At 32.3% G+C, this 20,502-nt stretch overlaps 1 protein-coding gene across 1 annotated transcript in view; it reads left to right on the forward strand.

Annotated features, from left to right (window-relative positions):
- Positions 1–2,587: 2,587 nt before the first annotated feature.
- LOC129233011 (annulin-like) overlaps positions 2,588–20,502 on the forward strand; it is a 104,682-nt gene continuing 86,767 nt past the window's right edge. The window contains exon 1 of the mRNA XM_054867094.1: positions 2,588–3,086. Coding sequence (XP_054723069.1) covers positions 2,873–3,086 — 214 coding nt within the window. The 5' untranslated portion in view covers positions 2,588–2,872. The remainder of the gene's footprint in view (positions 3,087–20,502) is intronic.

Below are 20,502 nucleotides of genomic sequence, written 5' to 3' on the forward strand. Positions count from 1 at the left end.
ACACATCATAGTAAGTTGCTAAAAAAGCCAAAGCTAAGACTTTTTTGTTAGTAACTTTTTTAAAACTCAAATTTAAAAAAACGGTAACGGAAGGACATTATTGCGACATGATTTTCACTCTATCATGTTCTCCCCAAAAGTTCAGCTAACTATAAAAGGGAAAATTCTATAAAAATTAGAGCACACGCCGGAGTGTTCAATCATTACAATTTGACCTCTACTTTAAAAAAATAATCGTTTTAAGCACTTGAATTATGTATTTGTTCAGGGTAACGGAAGGACAAGAATTCCAAAACAACTAAACTTGGTAAATTTGCACTTACAAGCATTTATTTAGCTAATACAGCAGTCTGAAGCAATGATATCTAATTCTGGAGCCAATTGTTACATTTTGAATTTTTTTTAAACTCAATAATTTTATCATAATCCATAGAACGCTTTACATCCAACAAGCAAAACTTGTCCAAACGTTAATGAATCCTTTGGCATATTCTTATGATTTAGTGTTTTTGATTCAGCTGTATCTTCATTTTCAACACTATTTATTGACTTTCAAAGTCAGTCTGCTGACTTTTAAGTGAAATCTCATTCAATTTGTTGAAGTGTACTTACTATATTCAATAACATAATTTGTTATAGGATTCAAATAGTGCATATTTTGTGTGTCAAGATGAGAATGGATATTTTTTGATCATTTTTTTCTGCATCTTTTTGAAAGTTGATCTATGAATTTACTGAGCTCTTCGCAGTACGTTTAACGGTTAAATCAATGCTCTCAACAGTCCTTTCTGTGACTTGAGGCAACAAATCTGAAAGCAGTTTCAATATTGTATTGTTCTAACATAAATTTCAAAATTTTAAGCAAATGTTTCTGCTTGAATTGGCTTGTCATATCACAAACATGTCATACCAAAATGATTTTTACATGCTTTGGAGTTTTTAAGTGTGATTTTCATGATTTTCATCACATACAATAGAAGAAATGAAATCACGAAACAGTTTTTAAAAAATTAAATAAAAGTTAAATTTTTAAATAAAAGCAAATATAATGTTATTACAAATATTACTCATATATGTTTTAAATGTGACTTTAAATAATAATTTGTTTTGTACTAGCATTCTAAAATTTTAACCCTGTACCAGCTTATAGTTAAATGTCCTTACGTTACCGTAATTTTTTGTCCTTCCGTTACCATTTAAAACCATATAAATTAAATCTATATTAAAATTCTAACTAAGCCTCCTTGACAAGGGACATAATTCTGCTTTGCATAAAAAAACATTAGTTTCTATACACAACAGGTTCTTAGTGAACTAACTGAGATTTAGTATTTTGGTAACGAAGGGACATCAAATTGTCACCTAAGTAATGGACCTATTTCATGGTTGATAAAAAAATTTTTAATTACATACCAAAAGATTTAACTTGACATTTAAAAGATAAGAGTTAAACTTAATGGTGTATGCTGCTAACAAGTTTATTGAAGTTACGGTTTGTACCAAAAAAAGATTTGTTAAAGTTTTTGTTCTGTAAAAACACAAGGAGAAACCTTGATTTTACACTTGATTTTCTAAAAGTCATCAAACTGTTTGGGAGAAACAGGTTAAGATTCAAGAAACTCATTTATTTCTAAAGAGAATGGTATGTGAAAAGTGACAGAATATTATTTTTTTTAAATTCAAGTGTCACGTCTTCTCTTTCCTGGAATTCACCATTTAAACAAATGTAGAAAAAATAAAAGTTAGGAAGTTAATAAGAGTTTTGAGATGAGAAAAATCTGTGTCTGAGTGATCCACAAAACAAAGTGATTTTTTCTAATCACAGATTCTTGAACAAAAAAAAAAAATAAATAAATAAATAAATAAAATAAAAAATAAAATAAAAAAAACTTTAAATTTTTTAGGGAAATACTGAGTTTTTATCTGATACTGAGTCGTTATGAGAAGCTAAACAAGACAAAAATCAAGGACATTCACTTTAACCATATTACACTTTAAGAATACTGTCCTGGTTTAAAAAATAACCGGGCAACATTTTTGTGTTCAAGGAGAATGACACTTTACCTAAACCATCAGTGGGAAGTATGGCGGCGGACAGACAGATGTCGGAAGAACTTTATGAGTAGCATAACAAGAGAAGAATAAAGGGAACTCACTTAAATCATATTACATTTCAGGAGTACTGTTCTAGTACATAAAATGCCAGGATAATGACATTTTTGTGTGCAAGGGAATGATTTTTTCTTTCACATTAATTGTCACAAAACGAACAAAAATTTAAAAATTAAAAAAGATGATTGCTCAATTCCATTTAATTCTTTAAAAAATTGCACCTCTTCTTACTAATTCTAGTACAAATAGTATTAGACACAATTTTCATAAGATACAACTGTCCTCCTCCCCCCTCCCTCGCCTTGCAGGAATGCGAAATCTTTTTCCTCCATCCACCTCTAATCGTTGATGATCTCGTAATGAGCTAACTCTCTTGACAAGCGACAATCAATCCTACATTGGCGAAACGGAACTGACGTGAAGAGGCAGAAGATTCGCGAGTTTCTATGGTAACCCTGCGCGTCTGTTCCGAAGCTGAAAAATGCGGGATATTCTTTTTTTATTTATAAGTTTTGTACGGAATACACTCGTTGCAGGAATGTCATGAGCAAAGGGCTGTTCTGTGGTTTGCACCCACCATCGCTTCACTTTCATTACATCCGGAGGAAAAAGCTTGCTTCCGCTTTGCAGTGTTAACGGCTAACAGCCGACGCAATACACGATAAAGGAACGATTTCTGGAAATAACAAACCCACGTGGAATAAGGACGCCAGTGGAACAGTGTGTTTTTGACTTTCTCTCTCTTCCGTAGCCTGCTACGATGGGTAATTGCCCGTCTACGTTTCGGGGTAAATTTACCCCCAATCAAGATTCGGGGCATCCGGGAATGGCCGATATTGTTTTAAAGCCCGTAGATCAAGATGAGAAAGTGCCGTTCGATTACAGTGATGATGAGAAATCTCTTCCGATGATTGATGGCGAAGAAGAAATCGACTTGAACAGCTTGAAGAATGGTTCGACTGGAGACAAGAAAAGTAAGAAATACTCCTTTAGCCATTTTAATGTTATTTCAAAAACGTTTTTTTTTTTGGAAAAAAAATTACGTAGAATATAAAATAAGATAAATTACAGACATTTTTTTTTTTTTTTTGCCCAGTCTATTCGAAACTCCCTGATCGGGAGAAAAAAGGCTGTACTTTAGTGAAACCTGTGTAAGTTGATCACTTTGCGGTGCACTACTTTAGTGGTCAACTTAAGCAGGTGGTCAACTTATAGAAGTTGAAGGTTGAATTATAAGATCAAATTTTGTGGTTGAAAATAGGCGTCAACTTAGACAGGTGGTCAGCTAACAAAGGTGGTCTACTTCACAGGTTTTACTTTTACAACAGCCTGACTAGCTCCCACAACGATGAAAGGGACCACATTTAGGGCCAGTTTATAATGCATGATAATAAAACAAATGACTAAATTATCATCTAATATAACGTATAAACATTTGAAAAATAATAAGAAACAAGTATGTCAAAATTCAAAGCAGAATCGAAGTACATTTTAAAAATATGCTCTCTTGTCTGAACAATATCTCTCTTTTAAATATATATACTTTATAACTCTTTTTTTATTTTTTATGCTTTAAGTATTGATATTTATCAAAATTTAATATTGGTTTGCGAAAAAATTCTGTTGTGAAGAATTTCTGTTGAGGAAGAGAAAATATTTTATTTGAAATGCAAAATCATGGAATAAAGAGAAAATTTCCTTACTCTTTAGTTTTAATATATGCGATAAGACTAAAAACTATCCATTGTTTACATTTTAATATATCGCTCATTTGGAAGAAGAGTGCTACAATACGCAGAATGAAATTTTACAGGAGGAGCTTTTGAATTTAAACTCTTCTGGCAATTTACATCAATAAAAGTAAGTTTGCTGTGCTCTCTTGCGGTTAATATTAGAACAAAACTCTGTCATGATTTTCCAAAGAAGAGAACGTCCTTCGAATGCCTTTAAGCGGAAAAAAAAAGAAAATTAAAAATTTCGTATTGTGGCACTCTTTTTCTAAACGGGCGATATATGTAATAATACTCAGTTACTTTAAAAGCAGTTAGTGACTTTTTCAGCATGTTAATAATTGTGTTTGTTTTTGCGAGAATGGTGTAAAAACTCAGCCGTCGCACATTTTATCCGCACACTATAGTATTGCACTCATTGTTAATTTGTACTTCAACCTTTTCTGAAAAAGAAAAAAATAAATAAATAGTACAAACTCAGTTGACCCTTATACAGTTTATATTTGTTTGAAAAACTCTTCGCTTATTTTTGTCAATAATAAACGTATTTAATATGTTTTTGCCTGTATAATAGTGAGGAAAGCATATAGCCGAGGAAGGAAAAAAAAAGAGAGAGAATTGATTAAAATTTGTATGAAATAGCAGTGTTAATAGTGAGATTTTTCTAAAAGTTAATCTTTCGTATTTTTGTGTTTCGCATTTAAAATATTTAAATGACAGATTTATTTCAATCTATAACTTTAGATTCCCTAGCAAAATTTAAACTCTTATCTCTCCTTTTTTTATGTGTGTGTGTTAACACTGGCACTGCTAATGTCCTATATTTCAAACGCAAAAACTTTAAAAAACGTTTTCCAAACACCGTGTGGGATTTGTCTTAAATTTCAATGTATCAAAAAATCACGATTTTTGCATATGAACTAATCGCAGGTAAAATAATGCAAATTTCTTATGGAGCCCATGTTACATGGAAGCCCCATAGAAAAGACAAACGTTCTTAGAATTAGAACTTGATAGAAAATACTCCTTTGATAATTTTTAGAGGAGTGAAATTCATTTTGGTGGAGTGAAATGTACGCATATACTGTACTCCGTGAAAAAGAATGAAATGGAAGAAGAGATGATGTACTATTTCGATTTTTAGCGTTTAGAATGTTTGACAATTTTTTTCAAATAACAAGACATTGAAATGTAATACTTTAAAAAATTATAATTGCCGCCCCCCTCCCCCTTCTTCACGATTTTTTCTTAAAGTACAAAGTGTGAAAATACCCTTGACTTAATTTTTGAGGCGTATTTCTGATTTTCGATCAGTGTAGAGGCGCTAACCCTCAAGAACTCGTGCCTCGTCAAGAAAAAAAACTTTTTGTTTTATTTTGTTTCATCAAATGTTTTATTTGTTTCAGCTACCATTAATATTTTGTAAAACCCGTGGCGCTTAGAATAAATAGTGAACGAAAAATTTTCGTCTGAAAAACCTTTTAAACTTTTTTAAGGGAAATAGTGGATGTGAAAAAAATTTTCACACGCATGTTCTCAGTTTCACGCAAGTTCTGATGGGTTAAAAAATATCTCTGCATTACATGCGTTTCGAAACTAACATCAAAGTATGTATCATCGACAAAGGAGTTGTTTTATGCACTTACGTTGGCACGAATAACACGTGTGTGTAACCTATACCCAGTTACATGTTACATACACGTATACCCATATCCACCCGTACCCGTATGTACCCGTACACCATACCCAGTTGTATATGTGTGTAACCATTATCAAACTATAATGGTCTTTCTAAAGATTATTGAAATAAGAAATATTGTTTAAAAACTTTTGATTTTTTTCGGTGAAGATATAAGTTTGTTATTTTTCCTAATCAATAAATAAGTTTCGAAGCAAGCACAATTTTAATTCGGTTGTATAAAGCTCTTTTGCGTCTTTCTTGTCTATTATTCTACTAAACAACAGATTCTTCAAATTTCAAAATTTACCTATCACTGAAATAGTTTAGTAACTTCAGTTACGAAAGTTAAAAAGATAAGGGAAAAAGTTAACATTTATTTAAAATATTTTTTTAACAAAAATTGCTTTGGAAGTCATTTTTATATCCCTTTACTAATAGTTTTTTTTTTAATTGTTTCTTCCTTTTCTGCACAGAAATTGGGATTTGAACTCTTGTGCAAAGAGGGTAGGTCTCAGACAAGGGGAGAGGAGAAATGTGTATATATTATGCATTTCAAGTTATTTTACAACTTTTGAGTGAGAAATGGAGACCCGACATGAGTCTAGAAAATTTAGGAAGAAAGGGCGGGAAAGCATTACCCCCTGTCTGTCATTACTCCTTTATTGAAGCCTTTCCTCGTTTTTCCTCTTAGCAATTAACTACACAGAAATTTTCTCCTGGGTTGACTTTAACGAGGCTCGTCATTTGATGTATCAAGTGGCTCAATTTTCCCTCTCCCTGGGTTTTTGAAATATAATGTAATTTTGCATGTAATTTCTTGTTTTTTCCTGAAAAATGAATTAAGCATTCACTATTTCCCCCCGCCCCCTCTTCCGAAAACTCTGAAATGACGCAGGGCCTCAGAGAGCCAAGGGGGGACGCTTGTCAGTTATATCGCTGGGTCCCTCCTGTCCCCAAAAAAAGAAAAGAAAAAGGGGGGGAGAGAAAAGGGGAGAAAGAAGAAAAAAAAGATAAAATGAGAAAAAATGGGGGGGGGGGAGAAAAGAAAATGGGGAAAAGAGGGGGAAAAAAAGGAGAGGAGAGAAAAAAATTGGGACAAAAAAAAAAAAAAAAAAATCAAAACTGCTTGCTAGAAAACAATTAACTATATTTTAAGTGCCACAACAGTAAATACCCAAAGAGTCAATTTTACTTCATCTTTACGTTTAATCTTATTTGGAGTCACCCCCCCCACCTTTTTTTGTCTTTCTTCCTTTCATTTTCTTTCTTTCTTTTTTGCGTCAGTGTCCCCCCCCCCACTCAAAGCATGGGCCCTTCGTTGGGCCTGAAATGACGGGCCCGACTTCTTGTATTTTATGAAATTTAAACTATATTTGCATGTGAACCTTTTCTTTCTGAGAATTAATTAGTAATAGAGTCAATAAAGAAATAGAACGATATACAAAGGAAATATATTTGCAAAGTAGGCACTAAACCAACAGCTGCTATCCCCAGGAACTATTTTTTTTCTTTGAATGGCTGTTGTAAACGAAATGGCATCGTTTCGTGCTTTTCTGATCTTTTATTTCTAAATCTAACATATCCTTGATGTTTTTATTAATTTACACTTGTAGATTCAGTTTCTTCTTAAAATTAAAATAAAAACGCGTTTTTTTTAGAATAAAAGTTTAAAAATGTTTCAGTTAAGATTGGCCTAATCTAATCAAGATAATGGCTTTGACTAACTCCGTTTGAAAAGTAAAATGGAATTAATACGTGATCAGAAGTTTAAACAACAATTTAAAGGCCATCCTTCCAACCGCAGATGTTATAGATCAAGGAGCTGCAATATATATTGTTTAGTTTTTAAAGGGCAGGTTAGATTAACTCTGGGTATTTATACTTGTGAGTCATATTCATCACTTTGTTTCTGACTTATGACTTTCTTGGGCATATTTATTTATATCGAGCTACATTAAAATGAAATGAAATTTTTCAAAGCACCGTTTTTTAGGATTTGTTTTAAATGTGATTCGATCTTTACGTTTTTAAGTTTGGTAGTTTAAATAACATTTTTAATGAAATAAAGATACGAAACATTTTGAAAAAGTTTCACTAAAATATTTTTATTTACAATATGTCGGAATGATACAATTTCGATCACTTGGGAAAAATGAAATGATAAAAATCAAATGCGCGCGTTTGACATTCTACAAATTTTTTTAAGTTATTTTTTACTATTGTATTTTGAAGAAGAAAAATACAGAAAAGTATTAGAGGTACGAAATCGATGAAAAACCATCGATGTTCAAAATTAAAACATCGATATCAAGGTCAAAATCGAATCATATGTATCGATATCGATACATCGATCCAAAAACATCGATGTTTTGTGACATTGATGTTCTGAGACATCGAACTTTTTAATGTATATATATTCCCGTATAATAAACTCTTAACAACTGCTCTAATGCGAGAATTGAATTCACAGCCTCTATTTATTTATTTATTAGTAACTGAGATTTTTGAAGTGCCAGATACAAATTTATACTAATGATGATAAATAGTTATTAACATTTGAAATTAAGCAATACAAAGGAATAACTAAACTGTATGTAAAACCTGTATGTAAAAAAACATCAATACAAATTAATAGGCATAATTTCGTAACATCTTATAACTCTCCCTTTGAATGGGAAAAAAATCCTGAAAATAAGTTTTTTACTAATTAATTCGAATTAATGAGATAAATTTGAAATATTCTATTTCAAGCTAGATAACACACACACACAAAAGAGGGGTAAAAAAGGAAAAGAAATGCAGCATTGAATAATTGTTTTACTATACTTCCAACTATGTGAAAGAAATATTGAAAGCACCAAACAAATTTAAAGATTATAAATATTTATGCAACTGCATGCTAGTTGTTATGGTATATTACACATTTAAAGTTAAATTATATCTTTTTTTAATCAACGAGAGACTATAATATGGGTTCATATATTTCTTACAGTAAAACTATATGTTAAAGTCATGTTTATATGTCTGGAAAACTTTAGTAGCACACAATATTGTAATTAAAAGTCTGCTGGAAAAAAGGATTGTTTTTTTTTTTTTTTTTTTTGTAACATAAGTGTACTGCTATTGACAACTAACTATAGAAAACTCTTTCCAACTTGATATATGTCACAACAACAAATTTATAATAATGTTTTCATCATAGCTGTAAAAATATTTACATTTTTTAAGGATATTTTTACCTTAATTGTAAAACATCGACATCGGAAAAACATCTATAACGCAAAACATCCATGTCAGAAAAACATCGTTGATAAAAGCATCTATGCTTTGACAAAAACCTCCATGTCCATCCCTAAAAAGGTATGCATTGAGTGCTTAAAATAATTTCGTTTGTTTTAGCTGTTTAAAATGCATTATTTATTTATTTCACTACATTTCTAGTGTTCGATGTTGGATTGAATGTTTCATTTGATTGTATACGGTAAGTGCTCCAGTAGTCGGCCACAGGGAGATAAAATTGCTTATAAATAGAATATGTATTACCCAAAATTGGATATGATGCATTTCCACACACACACACACATTCCTTTACTCTTGTCCACAATTATCATCCAATAACAGTGAAGTTGTAATTACTTTTCATTAAGCAGTAATGAGTCATTTTATTTTAATTGGTGTGCCCATCATCCTAGTTTGCGATTCTGCTTATTTTTTTCTTAAGAAGACACATCGTCTTTGAATGTTAAGTACCCTTCTTTTTTTCGTTCTACTGTAAATTTGCTTTTATTTATGTTTTAATGTATTGTATAACATAACTTTTCAAATAAAAAATAAACTCCTTCTTAGACTCAATTATTTTTAGGGGGTTGACCGACAACTGGGTATTGAATTCTTATGCATTTCCAATAGTCGGCCATGGCAGATTGACCATTGGTTCTTGATGTACCCAATAGTCGATTACGTATTTAACATAAGTTTTCTAAAGTTCATAAAATAATAATTACAATAATGTATTGACACCGTGGCAATTAGCTGTTTTGAGTAAAAATCCCCTTTCTAACGTTATTTCTTCAAAAGAAAATGTTTAAATTTTGTGCCTTAACTTTTTCTGACAAATAGAGTTGTTTCATCATTTTACTGCTTCTAATGTTGACTTTAGTGAAGAATTCTCAAAAACAGGGTTGAAAACAGGTTGTATATTCAGTCCGTCGTTGCGTTTGGAATACAAGATCTAATACTCAACATGTCATTACCAAATGGTAATTTATCGTTTATTTATTTATTTATTTTTTTTAATCAAATCATGATGCGTTGATGAAAGTGATAAAACAAATGGTCAGACAGACTGCAATTAGCAATGAATAAACATTCCCATTGTTAGGAATTAAGAGGTAATATAGTTCAATAGTTACGTTAGCTCAAATTGTTTCAATGAGCATTAAACCTGTGATTATTCTTTCTATTGCTCATTTTGCAAAACTATTTGCTTCACCAAAAGTTCCAGAAACCGGTATTCTATTAAGAGTAATTATCCTAAATTTTGATACTGTCATTTCTTATTACTGCTTCTAACCAAATATTAAATTTATTGGATTTTCTTCACAAAAAAAATCAAAATTTAGTTCTTGTTTAAAAGTATGCCGAATTTGTTTTAAAATAACATGGTTTCAAAGTTGCATTACGTTCCTACCCACTCCATCTTAGTTTATTCAATGTTAACTAATGTTCTTGTTGAAAGCTGTGAGATTATCTTCATGCCATCCCCCATTTCTCAATTTCCATTTACTCACATACAGGCCCGTCATCTGGACATTAGGCGAGGGGAAGAGGGGGGGGGGGGCAATCGACCCTCTGTATTTTCAAAACATAATTTAAATCTGCATTTTTCTTGTATTTAGATGCATTTTTCCTATAAAATGCACTGAATTCAAACCCTTTGTCCCCCCCCCCCCGAGAAAACTTTGAAAATACGGACCTGCTAATATAATTCGTCTTCCTCCAGTTCTTTCACAATAAAAGTACCTTTTTTGAAGATACATTTTGTTTTAGATGTGCCTATGATTGCCAATCTTTTAAGTGAGTTTTGAACGGATTTTTACTTGCTTTGTTTTGAGGTGAAATTGTTTCAAAAATAACAATTTTAACTTTACGTTCCGTATGTTTAAGTTTCGTTCTAATGAACATGGACCAGGCAAGTGTCAATTGTATTGATCATCAATTCACTCTTTATTTGATCATGAATTTTATCAACTCTTTCATTCAGTCTTTATTTTAGCATACACAATTAAAACTTTTTGGCCAGGGGCGGGAAGGGAGGGGGGGGGGGGGGAATCTACGTTCTCCTATTTTCAAAATACCTTTCCCAAAAAATCCAGGTATTTTCCATGCTTCAATTTCTATTTTCGCAGTATATGATATTACTTTAGTGAGTGATGTAGAAGATAAATAATAAAAAAATTATTGCATGTTATGCATATCTAAATTGGTTGCAAATTGAAAAATAATATAAAAATAGATGTTACGAAGACATCAGGAATGCAGAATTCTTTCGTAGTTATTGGTGTAATTAATTTTGTAAGTACAATGATATGCTGTAAGTTTCGATTAAATTTTGCTTAAATTTATTCCCATTAAGAGTAATGAAAATGAAACGGCCGACTACTGGGCCGAGCACTGGATTTCTGTCGCCGACTACTGGAGCATTTTTTCGTGTTAACTATATGTTAGTTTTCCAAATAAAAATAGTTTTATTTCTGAAACAATTTAGTGAATCATTATCAGATAGGTATAGCCTGAAACCTTACCTTTTGTTGTTGTATTGATTGCTGAAACTTATTGGTTAACAAAAACAGCAAACGTAGTCTTAAATGGCCGACTATTGCAGCTCTTACGCTATATTTTTTCTTTCCCCTTGCTGTCAGAAAGAAGATTTATTTAAAATTTCCCCTTTTTTTACATGAAAATTCTAATAATTAAATGTTTTAAATACCTATGAGATACATATTTAATGCACTGTGTAAAATAACTAGTCAGACTGAAACTCAATAACATTTTGAGTAAAAGAGAAGCATAGTAAAATGCTTTCATTTGTACACGTTGCACAGTATAATCGTATCTGGATGTGACACAATAAATAAGAAAATAACGTTAATGAAAGCAAAAAAAAAAAAAAAAAAAAAAAAGATTTAAAAAAAAACGTTTTATTTCTTTCGAATCAAGTCGGAAGGCCGTGTTGGAACAACAAACGATTCAAAATACGATTTCTGAAAAAGTAAAACATCTGAAACGCGTGCAGACGTAAGCAGATTGGAATTCCTAAATTTAGAGCTTTTCCCCTTAAAGTTACGGGCCCTGTTTTCTGGAGTTTCTCTTACTTTTCCTTTAAGAATTAGGTTCTTCAATTCTTTTATGTGTTTTTATTCTTCTCTTATTTCATAGTTTTTGTGGTTTTATTTTGACGCTGAGAAGCTACCATTTTATAAGTTTAAAGCAACTTATAAAGTAAGAAGAAATATAAGTGTAAAGAATAAGTACTAAGTGTGTGTTTTATACTTTCTCATACTACTATTATTTGATAAAAATTAAATTGGAGCTTTGAAGTGCAAAAAGATAGTTTTCTGTGACCGGCCATTTATCTCGATTTTTGAGGCCGTGTCCTGAATTTTGTAGAGAATGTTTTTCAATTAATGATGACGTTCATATTCAACTAAACAAATTTTTTGAAGAAAAAAAAAAGTGCTTTAAGGGTGCCACCCACCCAACCTGCCCTACCCCTGCACCTCCTTTGATCCCCCTTCTCACTATTATGGTGCACCATCCGCCTATGATTGCAGTTATGACCATTAAAAAGAGATAAAATGGAGGGAGTGAAGACTTTCACTCGTGAAGGAAAGATCCCAAGTCACGTGGTAGATTTAAAACAAAAGCATAGGAAGAAATTCGGTTTCCTTCGCTAGTTTCACGCACAACTTGTCAACCATTCGTCAAAGTTGAGTCATGTGACTTGAGCTCTTTGCCCAAGCTTTTGCTTAGCCAATGCTTGCAGCTTCCTCCGTTTACTAATTCTTGCTCTAAGGTAATGACACATACTATGCGTAAATAACATCGCTTGATGCACTTAAAAGTTTTGTCAAAGTTTAAGCATGATGGCGAAATCTTTTAAAGGCAATTTAGTAATGCTACCTTATGTATAAATAATGCGGTCGTTTCCAAAATTTTTAAAGTATTTTTTTTGAAAGAGAATGCTTAAAAACATAGGATCTGACTGTTTTTAAAATAATTTAACAAAGTTTAATATTTTTAAAAAATTACTTAAATCGGTGCATTTTCATTGTTTAAGCTTCTGCCGATGACATCACAAATGATGAAAAGCCATTCAGTATTGCTGTTCACGGAGCAAAATATTTAATTCGCATCTTTACTCAAGTCTATTGGCAACGATATAGTTGATAGCAAGCGTAGTGCGCAATATTTAATTCGCTTCTTGATTATCATAACGTGGAAACGTGGTAGAAAGATGCGCCAAATAGCATCATTTGTGACGTCATAAAGACCACGCCTTGTTTGAAAAATCGGACATTTGAAAAAAGTAATTAAAAAATAACTGTTGGGAAAATAAAAGAATTTTCTGGATCCATGTTACTTTTTTTGCTTATTCTATCAACTTCAGGGACTGAAAGTAGCACTTTTGACTGAAGGAAACAACCCCATTGTAAGACTTTTTAGTTCGCCGCTTTTTCTCGTCCCGTTAGATTTGTTTAGTTCCGTTGCAATAAATTTGTTTGGAAATATAGATTGGCTATGTACCCATTTATAAAGATGACCTTTATTCTCTGAATGGAATGAAAGTTACTATTCGACCTTGTCTTTCGGATTTAAAACAAACCGCTTTTTTTAGTCATGATGTCACCTACCGAAACGTTTGCTGACGAATTAAAATAAAGACAATGTGGAAAAATTGTAGCGGCATTAGTTGTCATTTCACCTTGGGATATAATGTTTCGGGTGCTATTGATGCAGATTTCATACTCGCCTATTTGATTATGATTTAAATTGGCGTTTCTCAACCGCTTTTGCCCCGCGGACCTGTAAAAATAAAAAAATAAAAAACTTTTGTGAGTTATGATTGTGTTGTTATGATTTACTTGAAATAACATTTAGAAAAGGTATAGATTAGCAAACCCTCTATGAGATGAATTGCCGAAAATTATGAAAAATTAATCACACACTTTGAATTAAGAAGATCGTAAAAATTACAATTTTTTTTATTATTTTTTTTTTGAGAAGGGATTTTTTTGAGAAAGGATTTTTTTCAAACGCGGGTGGTTAAAAACCTTATTAGGATTTGTCAAATTTCTACGGATTACCCAAAGTAAGTCAAAATTTCGCATTGTGAAATTGGGTATGTATACGACTTTTTGATAAACGAACACAATTATTTTAGACACTTGTAAACACTCCTAAAACAGTCTCAAATGATTTCTTAGCCATGCTCTCCCCTTTACTACCTAATAAACGGAATTTGTACTGTATAAAAAATAAAGAAATAAAAAAGAGCTGTGTTATTGAGCATAAAATAATGTTACGATGCACAAAATCTTTCTTTGTGCTAGGAATGTGTAGTTCATAAACGAACGGGTAAAAAAGAACGAATACTTGAAATGAACGGATCCGTTCGTTTACGCGAAAAATTAACGACCGTTCTTTTGAATGGTGAGCAGTTTGAAACATTGTATTGATGCACTTGTAATAGAATGGCTTTTCTTTTTTTATTACATTCATCTTTAAAATTTTAACTCTCAATCAATCTCAAATTTTCTTTTTCTCAGTGCAGTACAATATATTAGTTTCGAACTGCAACTGCCTCAGTTTTTTCTTCTATAGTATCAACTCGATGTTCTATATCATTTAATGTATTTTCCATCAGTCTTTACCGAAGTAAGTTCGTTTTCAATTTCTTCTTGGTTAGAAGTTAAGACATTTTTCAGCACCGTTAAATCACTTTTTAATTGTTCTTGATTTGCCGACATATCACTCTTCACAGAGTTGATTGCGTCAAGAAGTTGTTTTAATTGATCATCCATTGCGCGAGTAATCACCATGAAATGTCCTGTCCATGAAATGTCCTATTTGTTAAAAGTTTACCCTGATGATTTCAAGAAAATCGTGTAGAAGCCCCACGTTTGGCGCCAATTGTTACGAGTTCCGTGCAGCTTCAAACTTTCTTTAAATGACGACACAGTTCTTGAGAAAACACAGGAGATTTATTTACAGCTATGTACAGGAAATGTAGTTACAACTGCTAAATCAATCGTCAGCAATTAAGCAAATATCCATTAAACACCGTAAACTCAACGGTCACACTCGTATTTACTTCAAAATACGCAAAAACACAGAGCAAAGGCTAATACACACAGAGCCAAATACATGCTCTCAGCGCAACGGCTCAAACCAGTCTGACTTTGGACACGCGGCATGGCTATTTATAAACCTCGAAAAAGAGCTCTCAAATATTCCACAAGATTCTCGAAGTTTCCTTGCATTTTCTTTTTATTCATTCACAAATTTTATCATTCAGAAATGGAGGGACCATATACCTCTTTCGGATGTAAGGGGATTGTATATTCATTACAAGAAACTATTTACAGGTTACGTTACTAAGACAACTTTAGATGAAAGATAATGGAATAAACGATAAATTTGGCCAGATTACAACAAATTAATCATAAAAACAATTACTATTTACAGAACTTGTAACATTATCAAGAAATGCTTTCGCCTTGTTCAATTACTCGCTTGCGACGCGTTCTAAAACCTGTGAGGCTCCTTTTAGGTTATGCTGCTCCCACCCACTGACGAAAGAGCAACTTAATTGTTCTTATCTGAATTGAACTCTAAAATCTTAATTGTCAGCATCTGACCCCAAATAAAATGTTTATTGATTATTTGTTCATGGACATATTTTCTCACTTTTAGATGATTTTAGTTATTTTTCCTTCAAAGAATATTATTGATCTAATGAAACATTTCGAATGCACGCGAGTATATTGGGCAGAGAGATCACCTACGACTTTTTTAAATGAACGAAGTCGTTCAAATGAACGAGTTAAATGAAAGGATCAAAACAATGAATGATCCTCTGATAGCGGATCATTAAAAAGTACGACATTGCCCACCTCTACTTTATCCGTACGAAACTTTCTCTTTCAATTTTCATGATCTTTAGTTAAAGTAGCGCGCTTAAGTGCCACTAGATTTAATTAACTTGCACATTTTTAATGAAAAAAAAATGAATGGAAAATGCGGAATGGTTGTTCGTACACACGAACAAAGCGATATTTAAGCTGGTACAGTATGGGTTGGGAATTTGCGTCTTCAGTGGTGCTGAAAAGTCCATTCACGAAGCATTATTTAATAGGCTCATAATGCAGCCGGTACCTACGCACCGCGTTTCGCTTCCCAAAAATCTCGTGTTGCGGCCAAGGAGTTTACGTTTGCTCTGAGATACGTTACTCGGAAAAAACTAGCGTTACGTACATCTATTTCAAGGAAGTCAAATCTCCCTGCAGCGCTTGTAGACTGCATATGAATTGTTTTAAAACTACAGTACACTCCCGATTAACCGCTGAATTCGTGTAATTAAAATCGCGGATGAACAGCAAAATGGCTAAAATGAGGGACTAATAAGGAAAAAATCGTTGTTCCTCAAAAAACCTTTTTGTATTGATGCATATAACTTTTTACAAACAGTGAAAATATATACAGTGCAGTAAAGTTGCTGTGTATTTTTACGCAACAAAACTTAACATCAGTAAAGAACAAGTGTATGTACGATAAAGAAATAGCAATAAAAAATAAGCAAATAAATAAATACGAGGGTCAGTCAGAAAGTTAGTGACACTGCTCAAAAAAAACAAAAACAAAAAAAAAAAAAAAAAAAAAGAAGAGGATTGAAATTTTACAATCAGCTTATTATTATCTTAAAGTTCCATTCAAAATCTACTTTTTAACGTAACTACCTCCGTTATTTAAGCATTTGCCGAGGCGTAATACAATTTTTTCGATGTCTTTCGCAAAAAAATCCCGTCCAATGTCTGATAACCATTGTAGGGGTTGCAGCTTTCACTTCATCATTTGAATGGCATTGTTGCTTTGAAAGTTTTTGTTTCATGGGACCAAAAACAATGAAGTCTGGAGGGGAAAGGTTAGGGTGGCTTGGGAAGGTGATCTCTCACTTCCCACCTAAACTTGATCTTACCTCGCACTCAGCTTCGTCAATATCTATCCGTCCATTCTCAAACATGTTGCACCATGTCACGATAGGTTAACGTGACATTGCATTTTTACCATACACTTAATCATGCTACAGCCCAAAAATTTCACAGCAGTTGCACCTTTTTGCCCACAGAATGGAATCACTGCACGCTTTTCCAATTTGGACGCAACTTGCAGCTAGCGAGACATCTTTGCGACTAATTATCAGAAAATCTAAACCCGCCTCGGGGAAGCCGCTGCGTCACACGATAAAGGTACATGTCTGATATGTTGCCACAGAGTTTCATCAAAATTGTCTCAGGCGGAACATATTTACGAAGTAGGGCAACTAACTTTCTGACTGACCTACGTAAAACAAAAACAACTGTGTTTAAATTTACAATTTTTCAAAAAAAAAGTTTTTGGTGTTACTGTCATGCTACGAAAATACCTGTTCCTGTTTGAGGAGCAAACATTCAAACCATGTTTTCTCCTTCGGATACAGTTTTTCAGGAAACACAAAAAACTAATATATTTAAAAAAAACTTGTATTAGACCCCAATTATCATTTTTTTAGTTGTATTACTGATTACTAGTAAGACTTGTAGGCGTACTTTACCTAATAAACTTAAAATGAATTAGAAAAATGCATTTGAAATTTGGAGAAATCATGTTTTGACCGAATTCAAAGGAGGAAACGTGTTTTGAATGTTTTCAATGTGGATAAAACACTTTTTGAATGAAAAGGATAGTAACTTAAATTCTACGATTACATTTTTTAATGGAATAAAACTAATTAATGACATAATAAAACTGATTGTTATAAAATAAAGCTAGAAATTTATATGTGAAAAAAAAATTGTCCTGCATAATCCTCATCCAAACAATCGCACACTACTTCCTCCGTTTCATCATTGCGTGCAGGTAAATTATAAATAATGTCTTTGTACCAATTAAAATCAGGTTGATTTTGCCACTCTTCGCCATACAATTAAGTTTAAAAGTTTGTCTACGTCTCTTTTCTTTTCAACTGATATTCCATGGCTAAGAGGAAGAGATTGTAAGACAACACTTTTCACAATGTGCATCTATTATTTCTTCCATCCCTAAATTAATAATAAAAATTTAGGTAAAAGCACACCGCTCTAAAATAAACAAACAAACCCCCCCCCCCCAACATAGTACCAAGCAAACAATAACATAACCTCTGAAACACTAGACACATTGGGAAATAGCTGGGTCACGTGATCAGTAAGAACAGCTCTGATTGGTTGACTGGAGGAATCACTGTTTGACTGGAAACTGGCTCTGGAGGAAACACTTTTTGAATGAAACCTGAATTTTATAAATTGGTTTATAATGGGAAAAAATATGTTTTGGTTGAAAACAATAGCATATTTTTGTACCATTTAATGTTGAGTTCAAAGAAAAATCACTAACTCATTTTTTTTTATTTTTGGAGAAAACACTGTTTGAATGTTTGCTCTTCGTTTGTTAAATGATTCGTGGATAATCCGCGCGACGAATAATCCGCTCGCTGATAATCGGGAGTTTACTGTACTCCCAAGAAGAACATTTTGGCACCTATTAAAAATAAAGCTACATGCCAACGACGTCTATCTTTTATTTCCCAATTTTGAACCTTGGCGCATACTTTCTACTTTTTAATAAATTTGATGTTTTATATTTTCTTTTTGTGAAATAAAAATAAATTTAAAAAATAATAACGTAAAATGTATATCTGATGGATATAAATCTCTCTCTCTCTCTCTCTTTTTTTTTTTTTTTGAAGTAAAAACTTCTTTAGGCGCGTTGAGCACTTTTGAGGTGGGGAAAAATCATCTATTTTACGACACCGAAAAACCGCCACCTTACCAACACCTGGAACACAGCGCATACGCAGCTTCTCTCTGCTTGTTTACCTGCGATTGTTCCGTTAATATTAAGAGGTCCGTCGGTGATTTCGATCCTCACGGTCATATAATATTTCTGAAGTAATATCTTCTTTAGGCGCTGGGTATTTTTTGAGATGAGAAAAAACAATGTTTCGGATATCGGTGAGACATTGTGTTTGCCGTTGCCACTCTGAAAATGGACAGCTAATTGTTACGGTTGCGGTTTATATTTCACCCGATAAGTCTTCAAGCGCAATACAAGAATTTCTGTATGAAAACTTATTTATTTACTCTAAAGACGCTTTTGCATTACTTCAAGATAAAATTGGGAAGAGCTCTAATTATATTTGCCAACGATTTTGACTGGGGATTTCAGCATCAGCTTTGAAGATGATAAAAATCTACCAGTAATTGAATTTTGAAATGGAAAATTTAATTTAATGATGTCCAATGATTGCAATCTTAGCCTTATTTGCTATTTTGGTTACCATAAACCTATAGTATCAGTTTTCGAACATAATAATAACAATGATGATGATCATGGCAAAAATCATGATATTGAATATAAATAATGTATATGAATTTGAAAAAAAAGAGGGATTTCTTAAAATTTATGTCACATTTTTTAAAATTTAAATCAGATTTTTTTTTTTTTTTCTGAAATGAACCCCAAATTATCCGGCATGTCTCAAAATTTGAACTTTCCGGCATGCTGGGCAATCTCACGGCGTATCTGCTCTTTTCAGCAAGTCAGTTAAAGAGGGTTAATGCAGTACATCGATTGCGTAGAAAGTTCAGTACGTGTATTGTTTATTATTTTTATGCTTGGAAAACTGAATAACACAAACTAAGAATTTATTTTTTAATATTTCCTATATTTGTATCAGTATTTATTTTATAAACAAACTGAAATAGACCAACCAAAATGTATATAATTGATGCTCGCATTGCTGATAAACGTAAAAACTAGACTGAAGTTGATATTTCGAATCTATAAAACGTTAATTTTTGAAACTACAATTAATTTTAAATGAAAATTAAACACACACCACACACACGCGCGCGCGCACATACAAACATACCAATTTTCTTTTGTGTTTTTAAAGTTTTCACTTCTGTCTTCAGTCCCATGACTCCTTTTTTTTTTTTTTCAATTTAACTCTCATGATTTATTTTTATTACGTTTTATATCTTTTTATTACGTTTTATATCAGTATATTACATTTTATGGACAAATGTGCACTTCTTCGAACTACGTGGGATGTAATTTCTGCAAAAAAAAAAAAAAAAAAAAAAAAATCTTCGTACCAATTCTATGCATTTTAATTTAAGTTACTCATCCTCTTCCTTTTGAAACTTAAGTGAAATTTATATATTTTTACAACTACAGTTCTAAAATGAGTTTATCAAATGTCATGCGAAAATAAATAATTTACAACGAAAGAGCTTCAAATAAACAACTCCAAATATAGACTGTGTAAAATTTAATGCTCTTTTTCTCTCTGTTGCGATTACGAATTGCTTTCTTCACTTATACTTTCTGCTAATTATCTCCAATGCTGTGAAGAAAAACTATTCTATAATTGCAACGAATTTGTAACTTGATTAAAGAAAACTTGCAGAAATAGGTTCATTGACCTTTTAATGAAAATGTGGATTCTTAATGCTGTTACTTGTCCTATTTGAAACGCATTGTGAATGGCGAAGTGTTGTATAATTTTGGTAAGCATTTCTCATTTCGAAATTCCGAGCACAATTCACGATTTGTGAGGACATTGTGCTTTCAACCTTTTTAAACACTAATCCTTCTCAGATGAAATATATATTATTA

The sequence above is a fragment of the Uloborus diversus genome, chromosome 1 (assembly GCF_026930045.1).
Source record: "Uloborus diversus isolate 005 chromosome 1, Udiv.v.3.1, whole genome shotgun sequence".
Classification (NCBI taxonomy): Eukaryota; Metazoa; Arthropoda; class Arachnida; order Araneae; family Uloboridae; genus Uloborus; species Uloborus diversus.